This window comes from Nerophis ophidion, linkage group LG04 (assembly GCF_033978795.1).
Source record: "Nerophis ophidion isolate RoL-2023_Sa linkage group LG04, RoL_Noph_v1.0, whole genome shotgun sequence".
Classification (NCBI taxonomy): Eukaryota; Metazoa; Chordata; class Actinopteri; order Syngnathiformes; family Syngnathidae; genus Nerophis; species Nerophis ophidion.
The window spans coordinates 14295983-14312795 of NC_084614.1; the positions used below are offsets into that span (position 1 = coordinate 14295983).

General features: G+C 40.9%; 1 protein-coding gene and 1 long non-coding RNA gene across 3 annotated transcripts in view; one reads left to right on the forward strand and one right to left on the reverse strand.

Moving 5' to 3' along the window:
• Positions 1-943: 943 nt before the first annotated feature.
• LOC133550958 (uncharacterized) lies at positions 944-4170 on the reverse strand. The gene is made up of 3 exons (XR_009806403.1): positions 3422-4170; positions 1256-1296; positions 944-1144 (listed from the first exon to the last, which is right to left on the reverse strand). It is a non-coding gene; the product is annotated as an uncharacterized LOC133550958 (long non-coding RNA).
• Positions 3467-16813, forward strand: part of pdcd6ip (programmed cell death 6 interacting protein) — a 49019-nt gene continuing 35672 nt past the window's right edge. For both annotated transcript variants that reach the window (XM_061897149.1, XM_061897150.1), the window contains exon 1: positions 3467-3778. In XM_061897149.1, the coding sequence (XP_061753133.1) occupies positions 3573-3778 (206 nt within the window). In that variant the 5' untranslated portion in view covers positions 3467-3572. The remainder of the gene's footprint in view (positions 3779-16813) is intronic.

The following is a 16813-nucleotide window of genomic DNA, read 5'->3' on the forward strand; positions in this document are numbered from 1 at the left end:
CTGCCTCCCGTTTTCGTAGTAGTTTTAATGGGACAATCTACAATGTAAATAGTCATGAAATTAAAGAAAATGGATTGAATGAGAAGGTGTGTCCAAACCTTTGGCCTGTACTGTGTATTTTTTTTAAAAACTGCTCTGCTTTTTTGTGAGCTTTTGGACCACAAAAACGACATATAGAGATGCGAAGGATGGACGAGTTTGACGGCGCCCTGGCTGGTGTTTGGTGACAGGGACGTGTGTTTGTTTCGATCAGAGGGAGCATGACACTTTTCAGACACCTATTCCACATTCAACCAGTTACATTTAATTGCATCAACAAAAAGACCTAGATGTCTAGATCAGTGGTTCTCAAATGGAGATACGCGTACCCCTGGGGGTACTTGAAGGTATGCCAAAGGGTACGTGAGATTTTTTTTAAATATTCTAAAAATAGCAACAATTCAAAAATCATTTATAAATATTTTTATTGAATAATACTTCAACAAAATATGAATGTAAGTTCATAAACTGTGAAAAGAAATGCAACAATGCAATATTCAGTGTTGACAGCTAGATTTTTTGTGGACATGTTCCATAAATATTGATGTTAAGATTTATTTTTTTGTGAAGAAATGTTTAGAATGAAGTTGATGAATCCAGATGGATCTCTATTACAATCCCCAAAAAGGACACTTTAAGTTGATGATTACTTCTATGTGTAGATATCTTTATAATTGAATCACTTTTTTATTTTTCAACAAGTTTTTAGTTATTTTTATATCTTTTTTTCCAAATAGTTCAAGAAAGACCACTACAAATGAGCAATATTTTGCACTGTTATATAATTTAATAAATCAGAAACTGATGACATTGTGCTGTATTTTACTTCATCTTTTTTTTTCAACCAAAAATGCTTAGCTCTGATTAGGGGGTACTTGAATTAAGAAAATGTTCACAGGGGGTACATCACTGAAAAAAGGCTGAGAACCACTGATTTAGAGCAATCCATTTTTTTAATAAGACATTAAAACTTACTTGCCAACCCTCCCGGATTTTCCGGCAGACTCCCAAAATTCAGCGCCTCTGCCGAAAACCTCCCGGGACAAATTTTCTTCCGAAATTCAGGCAGAGCTGGAGGCCTCACCCCCTCCAGCTCCATGCGGACCTGAGTGAGGACAGCCTGTTTTCACGTCCGCTTTCGCACAATATAAACAGCGTGTCTGCCCAATGATGTTATAACTGTAGAATGATTGAGGGCGAATTCTTGGTTTCTTACGTGGTTTATTGTTAGGCAGTCTCATTTACGTCCTCCCAGCGCTGTAACAACACACAACAACAGCAGTCACGTTTTCATCTACCGTAAAGCAGTTCGTCTGCCGTAAACAGCAATTTTGTGACACTCTTAAACAGGACAATACTGTCATCGACTGTACATGCATATGGTTAGAAAAATAGTGACATAGAATAAAACAAGGATGGATAATTCAACCCTTACTCAACAATGAGTAGATGAGTGTTATGTGTGTGTATATATGTCTAAATAAATGAACACTGAAATCATACTTGTCAACCTTGAAACCTCCGGTTTTGGGAGGTGGGGTGTGGACAGGTGTAGGCGGGGGTGGGGCGGAGGCATGGTTGGGGTGGGGGGCGTGGTTAAGAGGGGAGGAGTATAATTAACCAACTTGAGTATTTCATATATATTTCATACATATATATATATATATAAATACATATATGTATGAAATACTTGACTTTCAGTGAATTCTAGCTATATATATTTGTTTTATTATATTTATATAAATAAAATAAATAGTTGAATTTCAGACGGCACCTTTTAAATACACAGTAATAAAAACACAGTTGTTCTTTTAACTGTACTGTGCTTGCTGGTTACTAAAAAAAACACAACAACACTTACCTTTCACTATTTGAGTAACCTTTGTTCTTCCATTTGCGTACTGGCAAGAGTCACTTGCCGTCAGGTGCACAACACCACGTAAATCGTTGGCCAATCAAAAAGCAACCCCATAACGCTATAGCCAACATTCACCAGGAGATGGCAACAGACAACATAGAATCACTCTATTACAGACGGCGTCGCCATGGCTGTAACTTCCTCGTTCTTCTGCTTCGTCTCCTTGTGTGTGCAGTTTTTTATTAAAATCTGTTGATGTTTTAATGTGATTGGGCAGGAAAGCTGTTTATACAACAGGAAAGCTGACGTGAAAACAGGCTGTCCCCACTCATGTCTGCATGGAGCTGGAGGGGGAGTGGACTCAAGCTCCGGCTGAATTTCGGGAGAAAATTTCTTCTGGGAGGTTTTCGGGAGAGGCGCTAAATTTCGGGAGTCTCCCGGAAAACCCGGGAGGGTTGGCAAGTTTATTTTATATATATATATATATATACATATATATATATGTATATATATATGTATACATATATAAAAATAAATGATAAATGGGTTGTACTTGTATGGCGCTTTTCTACCTTCAAGGTACTCAAAGCGCTTTGACACTACTTCCACATTCACCCATTCACACACTGATGGAGGGAGCTGCCATGCAAGGCGCTAACCAGCACCCATCAGGAGCAAGGGTGCAGTGTCTTGCTCAGGACACAACGGACGTAACGAACTTAGTACTAGGTGGGGATTGAACCAGGGACCCTCGGGTTGCGCACGGCCACTCTTTCTACTGCGCCGTGTGTGTGTGTGTATGTATGTATATATATATATATATATATATATATATATATATATATATATATATATATATATATATATATATATATATATAGACATCCATCCATTTTCTACCGCTTATTCCCTTTTGTGGTCGCGGGGGGCGCTGGCGCCTATCTCAGCTACAATCGGGCGGAAGGCGGGGTACACCCTGGACAAGTCGCCACCTCATCGCAGGGCCAACACTGATAGACAGACAACATTCACACTCACATTCACACACTAGGGCCAATTTAGTGTTGCCAATCAACCTATCCCCAGGTGCATGTCTTTGGAATTTGGAGGAAGTCGGAGTACCCGGAGGGAACCCACGCATTCACGGGGAGAACATGCAAACTCCACACAGAAAGATCCCGAGCCTGGATTTGAACCCAGGACTGCAGGACCTTCGTATTGTGAGGCAGACGCACTAACCCCTCTTCCACTGTGAAGCCTATATATATATATATATAGACAGACTTGGTGAATTGTAACTGTAAATATACTCCTCCCCTCTTAACCACGCCCCACCCCTCACTTCCCGAAATCAGAGGTCTCAATGTTGGCAAGTATGCATTAAACAAATCACTTGAACGTTTTCTTTGGATTTTTTTTGGATACAAATGGTGTTGTGGTGTTAATACTTGCTTTATGTCATCTAAAAAAAAAGGGGGTGCCCATAATACCATTGAGCCCGGACCCCTGTCAGAGATTACATACGGCCATGGATTTGGCGACGCTTCCACACTCTCGAGTCTGCGCAGTGCGAGCCCCCTCGTCTTTATGACGTCACCAGACAGGGGGAACAATCCAGGAAGTGAAGTCTCTCGCTCTTGTTTGTGTTCTTCCCCCCCTTCTCCTCTCCCAGCAAATGGCGACCTTCATTTCTGTCCCGCTGAAGAAGTCCACCGAGGTAGACTTGGTCAAGCCGCTGGCCAAATATGTCACGTCCACCTACCCGGCGGGCGACGAGCAGGCGGAGCACATCCGCGCCGTGGAGGAGTTGAACAAGCTCCGCAGGAACGCGCTGGGGAGGCCGCTGGACAAACATGAAAGCTCGCTGGAGATATTACTCAGGTAAAGTATGGTCGTCGTGCCGGTCTCCCGAGTCCTCGCTCACTCCGCTGCCGAACATAGACTCTCGTCGCCGGGTTAGCACCGCGCCCCAGTCTAGTTTAGCACACATGCTAACACCGGAAGCTAACCGAGCTAACTTATCAACGCCAGCGAACATGTCGAAACTTGTCCCCGAGTCGTGTGACTTCAGGTGGAAAGGAACTTTTTAAGGTAAAGCGACTAACTTGCATGGTGGCTTGGCGCCAGCTAAACGGTACATTCCAATCACGTGACCATAATATTAGCTTATCTGAGGTCGGGTCGTGGGGACAGCAGCCCAAGCAGGGAAGCCCACACTTCAATCAATGTTTATTTTTATAGCCCTGAATCTCAAGTGCCTCAAAGGGCTGCACAAACCACAACGGCATCCTCGGTAGGGTCTACATAAGGGCAAGGAAAATCTCACCCCAGTGGGACGTAGACAATGATGACTGTGAGAAACCTTGGAGAGGACCGCATATGTGGGCAGCCCCCTACCCCCTTCCGGGCAGTGGTTTTTAACCTTTTTTCAGTGATGTACCCCCTGTGAACATTTTTTTAATTCAAGTATCCCCTAATCAGAGCAAAGCATTTTTGGTTGACAAAAAGAGATAAAGAAGTAAAATACAGCACTATGTCATCAGTTTCTGATTTATTAAATTCTTGGAATATTTGGAAAAAAAAGATACAAAAATAACTAAAAACTTGTTGAAAAATAAACAAATTATTCCATTCTAAATAAAGATTACTACACATAGAAGTAATCATCAACTTAAAGTGTCCTCTTTGGGGATTGTAATAGAGATCCATCTGGATTCATCAACTTAATTCTAAATATTTCTTCACAAAAAAATAAATCTTCCATCCATCCATTTCCTACTGCTTATTCCCTTTTGGGGTCGCGGGGGGCGCTGGCGCCTATCTCAGCTACAAACGGGTGGAAGGCGGGGTACACCCTGGACAAGTCGCTACTTCACCGCAGGGCCAACACAGATAGACAGTATTGTAAATGTGTAAGATATAAATATTACTGTGTGTATGAAAGATGATATAATTATTACAGCAAGATGATACAAATATTACTGTAAGTGTGTATGAAAGATGACATACATATTACTGTAAGTGTGTAAGAGGATATAATTATTACTATAAGTGTCTAGGATGATATAATTACTACTGTGTGTAGAAAGATGATATAAATATTGCTGTAAATGTGTATGAAAGATGATATAAATATGACTGTGTGTATGAACGATGATATAAATATTACTATCTTTAACATCAATATTTATGGAACATGTCCACTAAAAATCTATCTGTCAACACTGAATATTGCATTGTTGTATTTCTTTTCACAGTTTATGAACTTACATTCATATTTTGTTGAAGTATTATTCAATAATTATATTTATAAAGGATTTTTGAATCTCACGTACCCCTCGGCATACCTTCAAGTACCCCCAGGAGTACGCGTACCCCCGTTTGAGAACCACTGCCCTAGGGGACCGAAAGCAATGGATGTCGAGCGGCTCTAACATGATATTGTGAAAGTACAATCCATAGTGGATCTAACCTAACCGTGAGAATCAAGTCCAAAGTGGATCCAATATACCGTCTTTCCTTGAATCCTCTTCTCACTCCTGCGCTTACCAAAGGCCAGCGGTAAAAGTAAGCATGCGCTAATTATTTTAAAACCTCTTCTCACTTACCAAAGGCATGCAGTAACAATTTGAGTGTGATGTAAGCTTGGACCTTAAATCCTACGGAATAGCTCTTAATCTTCTTCCCTTTATGCGATTTCAAATTACCGGTATTGAAATCGGCATCCTCCATTTTGAAAATGATGACAGGGGAAGTGTCACTCGTGACATCACGAGTTTGACCAGGTAATACTAAGCATGCGATAATTATTTTGCAAAGCGAGTTTGACGCGGCAGTAATTCAAGGCAGGCGCATACTTTATGTCCTGCGGCAATTCAAGGAAATATGGTAGTAGCGAGAGTCTCATCCAAACTGGAGCTAGCAGGAAACCATCCCAAGCGGAGGCACAGATGTCGCCACAGGGGAGCGGTCCATCCTGGGTCCCGACTCTGGACAGCCAAGACTTCATCCATGGCCACTGGACCGGAGGGAGGGGGGGACATAAGAGAAAAAGAAAAGAAGCGGCGGATCAACTGGTCTAAAAGGGACTTCCCTCCCCCCAGCCACTTCACCCAGTTCCTCCTGGGGGATCCCGATTCGTTTCCAGGCCAGACATAGTCTTCCCAACGTGACCTGGGTCTTCCCCGTGGCCTCCAACCGGTCGGACGCATACGTTCCAACCTCACCCGGTTTTCCCGGGAGACTCCCGAATTTCAGTGCCCCTCCCGAAAATCTCCCGGGGCAACCATCCATCCATTCATTTTCTACCGCTTATTCCCTTCTGTGGTCGCTGGTGCCTATCTCAGCTACAATCGGGCGGAAGGCGGGGTACACTCTGGACAAGTCGCCACCTCATCGCAGGGCCAACACAGATAGACAGACAACATTCACACTCACATTCACACACTAGGGCCAATTTAGTGTTGCCAATCAACCTATCCCCAGGTGCATGTCTTTGGAAGTGGGAGGAAGCCGGAGTACCCGGAGAGAACCCACGCAGTCACGGGGAGAACATGCAAACTCCACACAGAATTATCCCGAGCCCGGGATTGAACCCTTCTCAGGACCTTTGTATTGTGAGGCAGATGCACTAACCCCTCCTCCACTGTGCTTCCCGGGGCAACCATTCTCCCGATTTCCACTCGGACGTCAAAATTGGGGGCGTGCCTAAAGGCATTGCTATTAGCGTCATATTACATGTACAACTTTAACACACACACACAAGTGAATGCAAAGCATACTTGGTCAACAGCCATACAGGTCACGCTGAGGGTGGCCGTATAAACAACTTTAACACTGTTACAAATATGCGCCACGCTGTGAACCCACACCAAACAAGAATGACAAACACATTTTGGCAGAACATCCGCACCGTAACACAACATAAGCACAACAGAACAAATACCCAGAACCCCTAAATCTTCCAAAAGACTACAGTATACACCCCCGCTACCGCCATTATTTTTTGCTTACACACAAACCCTGTCTTATAAATATTGAATGAATTCATACTTTAGTTCGAATAAATGTTTTACAATAAATAAAAAAAAGCTAAACATTCCATTCCATTTGAAGCGTCACAACACTCGCTGTTTACATGCTGACATGCTAACATTACGATGCTAATGTTCTGTGCTAGCAATTTCAACAAATGTTACACATTTTAACCTAAAAAACATGGATTGTGTCACTTGGGGCCATCTTAAAAGCATGTTAGCATGGTCATTGTTAGCATGCTTACAATTTAAGTCAGCATTTTAGCAAATTTCCTACTTATTTAACCAAATAAGCAGGGATTCCATTAAAATTGTGTTAGCATGGTAATGTTAGCATGCTAACATTTTGTAGAATCATTTTGACTGATATTGTACTTTTGAACCTAATAAATATGGCTTTCGTTATTTGTCGCCATCTTAGATGTATGCTAGATGTTCCGCTGTTAGGAAAATGTTACTGTGTTAGCATTTTAGCAAATGTACTTTCAGAACGTAATAATCATATTCCGTTGAAATTTAAGTCAGCTTTTTAGCAAATTTTTATACTTTTTAACCAAATAAGCAGAGATTGTTTTACTTTGCGCCATCTTAAGTCTGTTAGCATGGTAATTCGAACATTTTGTGCTAACATTTTGACTTATGTACTTTTTAACCTAATAAATATGGCTTTCGTTACTTTTCGCCATCTTGGATGTATGCTAGCTTTTCCCCTGTTAGAAGGATAACATCTGAATTTCCCCTCGGTTATTATTTAGGTATTTCTGATTCTGATAATGTTGTCGTGCTAGCATTTTAGCAAATGTACTTTTAAACGTAACAATCATATTCTGTGATAAAGTAGGTCCGCATTTTAGCAAATATCATATTTTGTAACCAAACAAACAGAGATTCCGTTACTTTGCGGCTTCTTAAAAGTGTTAGCATGGTCATGTTAGCATGCTAACATTTAGTGCTAGCATTTAGACTATTGTACTTTTTAACCTAATAAATATGGCTTTCGTTACTTGTCGCCATCTTGGATGTATGCGAGCTGTTCCCCTGTTAGGATAACGTTAGCATGCTAACATTTTAGCAAATGTACTTTTAAAAGTAAGTCAGCATTTTAGAAAATGTGATACATTTAACCAAATAAGCAGAGATTCTATTACTTCGCGCCATCTTAAAAGTGTGTTAGCATGGCAATGGTAGCATGCTAACATTTTTTGCTAGCATTTTGACTGATATTGTACTTTTTAACCTCATAAATATGGCTTTTGTTAACTGTTGCCGTCTTATGTTTGTATGCTAGCTGTTCCCCTGTTAGAAGGCTAATGTTAGCGTGCTAGCGTTTTAGCACATTTCTTAATTTTAAACCTAAAAATCATATTCTGTTACTTGTTGCCATCTTGGATGTATACTAGCAGTTACCCTGTTAGAATAGTAACATTTAATGCTTAAATTCTAGCTACTTTCAGATATTTACAGTGAAAAATCACAGATCGTGTGACTTTGCACTCTCCTGGAAGTATGCTACCTCTTCTCTTCTGTCGGGCATAGTGGCCCAACCGTTTGAACAGTCGTCCAGAAACTTGAGGGTTCTCTTGTGCGTGTCGTGCGGAAACTATGTTATTCTATTTAATTTATTCGTGCTGAAACTATGTACTTCTATTTAATTTATTTTAAATGTTTTCCCCCAAAAAGAGAAAAACAGCAAAAAAACAAAACAAAAACTACCGTAATAATACTATAAACAAGTATTGTATTGCATTATTATTAAAATACAAAAATAATAATTGTCAGGTTCAAACACTGATGACATCTATTAAACAAGACAAGAAGCAAGGAATTGAACAGAATAAAATTTGGCTCAATTGAGGAGAGACGTCTGGACTGTACTCTTTGTATAGTCTCCATCTCGCTCTGACTAACGATTGTAAGCCTCCTCTTTTATTTGGACTTTCCCTGATTACATGGCAACAGCTGTTTCTAAGGGACAGGGGTCGTAAAAAGCCATTGCCTTTTTATATCAAACAGTTCAAAGAAAAGGTCGCCTTGAGGGGAGTCTAGTCCTGCGTCCTCTCCGCTTTGTAGGTCTCGGGTCAAGACAAAATCTTTCTGTGGATTACAATACATCAAAGAAACAGAACACCTTCATCCTACACAGTGGAGTTATACAAGCCTCCTTCTTGGTAGGATCAAAGACAGCTTTTGTCTAGTCGCCGGGAACTCATGGCAACACAAAGTTTTGTGATAACTTGGATACAATGATTCTGACAATAATAATAATGTTTTAAAAATAATATAAAGAGATAGGAAAACAACTATAGACCTATAGGGAGTGACCTCTTTTAAACTAATTTGAGAAAATAAAATCAGGCTTATGGGGCGTGACATAATTGAGCCAGTTTTCCCAGTATGAAGTGAATTTCTCCAATTTATAATTAATAAAGGCCATTATCTCCATTTTAAAAATGTCCTTTGTGATTTCCATCCGTATCTTCAAAGTTGGGCTCTTTTGTAATATCCATTTCCTGGTAATGTTCTTTTTACAAGCCACTAGCTGGTAGTAGCAGTTCCTCTATTTAAAGATCCATGCGGTCCCATTTTTTATCTTTTTATTTGCTTACCCTCAGTAAAACATGACTCAAAATAACATACTAATATGAGGTGATTTTTAAAGCAGTGTTCTTAAACCTTTTTTCAGCCAAAGCACATTTTTTTTCCATGAAAATATCCGAAGGCACACCACCAGCAGGAATCATTAAAAAACGAAACTCAGTTGACGGTAAAAAGTCGTTGTCGCAATTGTTGGGTATGGCTAAAGCATAACCAAGCATGCATCACCATAGCTCTTGTCTCAAAGTAGGTGTACTGTCACATCACGCCCTGACTTATTTAGTTTTTTTTGCGTTTTTCTTGTATGTAGTGTTTTACTTCTTATTTTGCGCTCCTACTTTGGTGTCTTCTCCTGTTTTGTTGGTGTTTTCCTGTAGCAGCTTCATGTTTTCCTTAAACGCTGTTTTCCGCATCTACTTAGTTTTAGCAATCAAGGCTACTGTATTTCCTTGAATTGCCGCCGAGGCGCTAATTAATTTAAAACCTCTTCTCACTCCGGCGCTTACCAAAGGCATGCGGTAAATTTAGACCTGCGCTTATACATTTGAGTGTGATGTAAGGATACCATCATGAAAAGCACATTTAATTAAAAAAAACTTTATGGTGTTACCTTTACTTAAAATTAAGTCCATGCGCAGCTCCTTCTGATCAAAAGCATCGGTAACTTCAGGGGTGTCGAACTCAAATACAGAGTGGGCCAAAGTTTTAAAACCGAACAAAGCCGTGGGCCAAGGTTGAACAAATTAACCTTTTGATAGGGACCCACACAAGTTTTGCATTGAATATTGAACAAGCAAGGCTTATATAACTTTATAGTGACATGCAAAATCAAGTTTCAAATAATAATAATTAAAAAATATCAATGGCATATCAAAAAAATAAATAAATTGAATGCCTCTTTTCGGCGGCGGGGTTTGGTGGTAACGGGGGTGTATATTGTAGCGTCCCGGAAGAGTTAGTGCCGCAAGTGGTTCTGGGTATTTGTTCTGTTGTGTTACGGTGTAAATGTTCTCCCAAATTGTTTGTCATTCTTGTTTGGTGTGGGTTCACAGTGTGGCGCATATTTGTAACAGTGTTAAAGTTGTTTATACAGACACCCTCAGTGTGACCTGTATGGCTGTTGACCAAGTATGCCCTGCATTCACTTGTTTGCGTGTATAAGTTGCATATATTATGTGACTGGGCCAGCACGCTGTTTGTTTGGAGTAAAAGCGGACGTGGCGACAGATTGTAGAGAACGCCAAAGGCAGTGTTTTTAGGGCCCACCCCCAACATTGTTGTCCGGGGTGAAATCAGGAGAAATTCGGGTGGGCCACTGAACTTCGGGAGTCTCCCGGGAAAATCGTGAGGGTTGACCAGTATGAGTATTAGCGGTGAATGTGGCGTTAAAGCGGCGGGCCAGCTCTAATGTTAATTTGATATTGATTCAAGGGCCAAATGAAAGTACACGGCGGGCCAAATTTGGCCCGCGGGCCAGAGTTTGACACCCATGAGTAACTTGTTTATAGAAGTCTTCCTGATCTTTCTTCAGTTTTAAGTCTCTCTGTCTCGATGGAGATCTTCCTTTAATACCTCCTGCTTCGATTGAAAGTCCAGTTTAGAAAACTGTTTTATTTTAGATATGTAATCCTCCATGTTAATAGGGCAAGCGAGAGGAACAAATAAACGATCGCTGCTCACTCCTGCTGCTTGTTGTCACTTCTTCTGCACCCGAGTTGTCGCAAGAAGGATCACTAGCGCCCTCTACCACCAGGAGGCGGGAGTCATTTAATGACTCATATTTGACACACGCAGCTACGGTATATTAATAAAACATAGCCGCTTACTGTTCTTTTTAGCATATTCAATAGCTTGGACCTTAAATCCTACTGAATAGCTCTTACTTCTTCCCTTTATACGATTTCAAATTATTGAAATCAGCCTCCTCCATTTTGAAAATGATGACAGGTGAAGTGTCACTCGTGACGTGACGAGTTTGACCCGGCGGAAATCCTAGGCATATGCTAATTATTTGGCGAAACGAGTTTGACCCGGCGGAAATTCTCGACATGCGCTAATAAAAATATTTTGCGAAACGAGTTTGACCCCGCGTTAAACCTGAACTGGCGGTAATGCTAAGCATGGGCTAATTATTTTGCGAAACGAGTTTGACCCGGGAGTAATTCTAGGCAGGTGCATACTATATACCCGGCGGCAATTCAAGGAAATACGGTATGTAATTTGTTGCTATCCTTCTTTGTGGGGACATTGTGGATTGCCTTGTCACGTTTGGGTGTACTTTGTGAACGCCGTCTTTGCTCCACAGTAAGTCTTTGTTGTCGTCCAGCATTCTTGTTTTTGTTTACTTTGTAGCCAGTTAGGTTTTAGTTTCGTTCTGTATAGCCTTCCCTAATCTTCAATGCCTTCTCTTTGGGGCACTCACCTTTTATTTTTGGTTTAAGCATTAGATACGACGACAAACCCTTGTCGTCTCACACAACGTGTTGCCGACATCTACAAAGCAATTAACTACCGGCTGCCACCTACTGATATGGAGGAGTATTACACGGTTACTCTCCAACCGCACAGCATTTGCAGATTATAAATACTTGTTGGCAAAAAAATATTTTAACCCAAATAGGTGAAATTCCATAATCTCCCACGGCACACCAGAGTGTATCTCACGGCACACTAGTGTGCCGCGGCACAGTGGTTGAAAAACAGTGTTCTAAAAGAATGAAGTCCACGCTCATCTCCACATAATATTTTACCTATGTAAGTGATTATACACAACTAGGAGTGATTTATGGTCCAAATCATGGTATTTTTTTATTCAGAATTGATGCGCAAGTGTGATATTTCTGTTTGTTTATGATGAAAATATTGTCATATTAAGTAAGAGAAGTCGTCTGGCCTTCTTACGTAAGAAAATCCCTCCGCCTTCTTGCTTGGCTTGTTATCAGGTGGGCTCAGAGCGGTGCCATGAGTCACTCCACGCTGACGTGGCGTGTCAGCGATGTCGACACGCTGACGCAGAATGCACCGCGGAACAACTAGGGAGGAGGTTGGCTTTGTCTAGATCGCCACGGCAACCATTGTTTGCTCCAGGTGTTGACTTAGGCCGGACGGCGCGCACACCTCGTCTCAGATTTCCGAGGGCAGGAGAAAGCGCGGTTGTTTTTGTTCAATGTGGCGAACGTAACGATATCATCAGTTTGTCAATCCGACCGACTGTATCGAGTGTCATGCAGCGCCCTCCAATCAGACGCGTTTATGCAACTAAACAAAATGTGTTTTCATACCACAGTCGCATTCTAACAAGTCCATTTTTGAAATTACAAGACTAAAAATAATTCGTTCCGGGGTGAAGCTGTGGCCGCCATTAAAGTTTTAGGTGCACATTTGCTATTCTTAACTGTCCTACAAGCGACAAGGCTGGAAACCGTATCACGATATCAGTGTTTTATGTCGGTCCATATCGATAATTATTGATATTTTTTATGACCTGTAAAAACAAGGAGCAGGACAAAAATATATTTGATTTAAAATGTAACTTTCCTGTGATTATAACTCCCTCAGATATCAAGCCAGAAAGGAAAACAATGTAAACAAAGTAGTAAAATCGCATTGAACACTTAAAAATACCCTTTGTCCACAACTGCGTGAGCAAATAGTCAAACAGTTTAAGAACAACGTTTCTCAAAGTGCAATTGCAAGAAATTTAGGGATTTCAACATCTACAGTCCATAATATCATCAAAAGGTTCAGAGAATCTGGAGAAATCACTCCACGGAAGCGGCATAGTTGGAAACCAACATTGAGTGACGGCACTGTATCAAAAACCGACATCAATTTCTAAAGGATATCACCACATGGGCTCAGGAACACTTCAGAAAACCACTGTCACTAAATACAGTTGGTCGCTACATCTGTAAGTGCAAGTTAAAGCTGTACTATGCAAAGCGAAAGCCATTTATCAACAACATCTAGAAACGCTGCCGGCTTCTCTGTGCCCGAGATCATCTAAGATGGACTGATGCTAAGTGGAAAAGTGTTCTGTTGTCTGACGAGTCCACCTTTCAAATTGTTTTTGGAAATATTAGACATCGTGTCATCCGGACCCAAGGGGAAGCGAACCATCCAGACTGTTATAGGCGCAAAGTTCAAAAGCCAGCATCTGTGATGGTATGGGGGTGCATTAGTGCCCAAGGCATGGGTAACTTACACATCTGTGAAGGCATCATTAATGCTGAGAGGTACATACAGGTTTTGGAACAACATATGCTGCCATCTAAGCGCCGTCTTTTTCATGGACGCCCCTGCTTATTTCAGCTAGACAATGCCAAGCCACATTCAGCACGTGTTACAACAGCGTGGCTTGGTAAAAAAAGAGTACGGGTACTTTCCTGGCCCGCTTGCAGTCCAGACCTGTCTCCCATCGAAAATGTGTGGCGCGTTATGAAGCGTAAAATACGACAGCGGAGACCCGGGACTGTTGAACGACTGAAACTCTACATAAAACAAGAATGGGAAATAATTCCACTTTCAAAGCTTCAACTATTAGTTTCCTCAGTTCCCAAACGTTTATTGAGTGTTGTTAAAAGAAAAGGTGATGTAACACAGTGGTGAACATGCCCTTTTCCAACTACTTTGGCACGTGTTGCAGCCATGAAATTCTAAGTTAATTATTATTTGCAAAAAAAAAAAAGTTTATGAGTTTGAACATCACTTTGTAGTGCATTCAACTGAATATGAGTTGAAAAGGATTTGCAAATAATTGTATTCCGTTTATATTTACATCTAACACAATTTCCCAACTCATATGGAAACTGGGTTTGTTTAAGGCGCACTGCTGATTTTGATTGATTGATTGAGACTTTTATTAGTAGATTGCACAGTACTGTCCATATTCCAACAATTGACCACTAAATGGTAACACCCCAATAAGTTTTTCAACTTGTTTAAGTTAATCAATCAATGGTACAAATATATACTATCAGCATAATACAGTCATCACACAAGTTAATCATCAGAGTATATACATTGATCTATTTATATTATTTACAATCCGGGGGTTGGGATGAGGAGGAAGGGGGTGTAGGTTTGGTTGATATCAGCACTTCAGTCATCAACAATTGTATCATGTGAGAAATGGACATTGAAACAGTGTAGGTCTGACTTGGCAGGATATGTACAGCAAGTAGTGGACATAGAGAGATCAGAAAGCATAATAACAAGTATATACACTTGATTATTTACAATCCGGGGAGGTGGGATGTGGTGGGGGGAGGGTGTTGGTTTAGGGTTGAAGTCACCTGGGCTATTCAGGTTTTTTTCATATATAAGGCGACATTAAAGGGCTCATATTATGATTTTTTTTTTACCGTTTAGACCAGGGGTCGGCAACCCAAAATGTTGGACAAAAAATACAAAAACAAATCTGTCTGGAGCCACAAAAAATTAAAAGCCATATTACATACAGATAGTGTGTCATGAAATATACATTGAATTAGGAGGACTTAAATGAAACTAAATGAGCTCACATATAGCTACAAATGAGGCATAATGATGCAATATGTACATATAGTTAGCCTAAATAGCATGTTAGCATCGATTATCTTGCAGTCATGCAGTGACCAAATATGTCTGATTAGCACTCCACACAAGTCAAAAACATCAACAACACTCACCTATGTGCATTCTTGCACAACGTTAAAAGTTTGGTGGACAAAATGAGACAGAAAAAGAAGTGGCATAAAACACGTCTTAGAAAGTTGGAGAAAGTTATACATGTAAACAAACTATGGTGAGTTCAAGGACCGCTAGGACAAAACGGCGCTCACTAAATGCTCGAATTAGTGAAGCATGTTTTATATAAACAGTGTGCTTTATAATAATTAAGGAGGTTTGTGTCATGTTTGTCCTCCTACACAAACCATATTAAAACAAAAAATGTTTTTTTTCCCCTCATCTTTTTCCGTTTTTCATACATTTTTGAAAAAGCTCCAGAGAGCCACTAGGGTGGCGCTAAAGAGCCGCATGCGGCTCGAGAACCGCGGGTTGCTGACCCTCGGTTTAGTCTGTGCCTTTTGTATCATATAGTTTAGGCCTGGGCAATTATTTTACTCTGGGGGGGGGGCAGATTTAGATAAAAAAGTGTGTCTGGGGGCCGGCATATCTATTTTTAGGAACACTATTAAAAAACCTTACAATAATGATTAAAAGCTAAAAACGTTATGACAGACGGCCTTAAAAAAACGGGATGGAATTTGAATTTTTTTTTTCTGAATGAGACACCCAGAATGTACATGAAAATAAAGAATGTGGGATTTACAGTATTAACTATGAATGATAAAACACTGAATATTGACAACATATTTTAAATCAACCAAAACGCAACCAAAGAGCAACAAACATAGTGAAAAAAACCCCACCTACAATCTGAGATATCTCATAGTGACCATAGTAACTAATTAGATGACCATAGTAACTAATTACATGACCTTAGTAACTAGTATATGATGCATATTCCAAGCATTGAAAGACTTAGTATAGTTGAAGACTTCCGGTCATTAGAAAACATGAGTGCACATCATAATGGCAGCTACACTTTCCATCTTAAACATCTAAAACAATTTTTTGGGAATGTCCGGCGGGCCAGATTGAAAAGATCAAAGGGCCACGGGCCTTAATTTACCCAGGTCTGATATAGTTCAATAAAATGTTAATTAAATGTAAAAAAAACCTGATTGTGACAGACTTCTCAAGCCGTCATGCGGGTTCCAAGGACCGCCAAGGAAGGACATAGCGGCGGCACGTATAGACTTCTTTAATTTTCAATGAAGACTGCTTTTCAGCTGCTCCGTCTGCCGCTCGCTCTTCCGCTTCAGGTGTCGTCGCCTCTCTAGCGCTCTGTTTCTCTCTATCCGCGTCAGCTTCCCTCTGGCTCCTTGTAGTCTCTCCGCCTCTCTCTCTGACGTTCATAGCTGTCGCCCTTTTATACAGGGCAAGAGGATTACTCAACTGTCCCCAGGTGCGCGATTCACACACCTGATCTTTATTGCGGCGTCGCTCCCGGCTCGCCGTCCACGCCTCCTCGCCGCCATCTTGGGCTGGGCTACGGTCTGCACTGCCTCGCTGTCAGACTGCCGGCTCTGCCTCTCCACACTGACATTCGGACATTTTCGAGCAGTATTTTAGATTCAAGCATAATAATTGTATCAATAAGTACAATATGTGTGTGTGAGGTACTTTTTTGAAACCTTGATTTTGTTAGTGCAGTCAGATCGGATGTGTTGCACCGCGC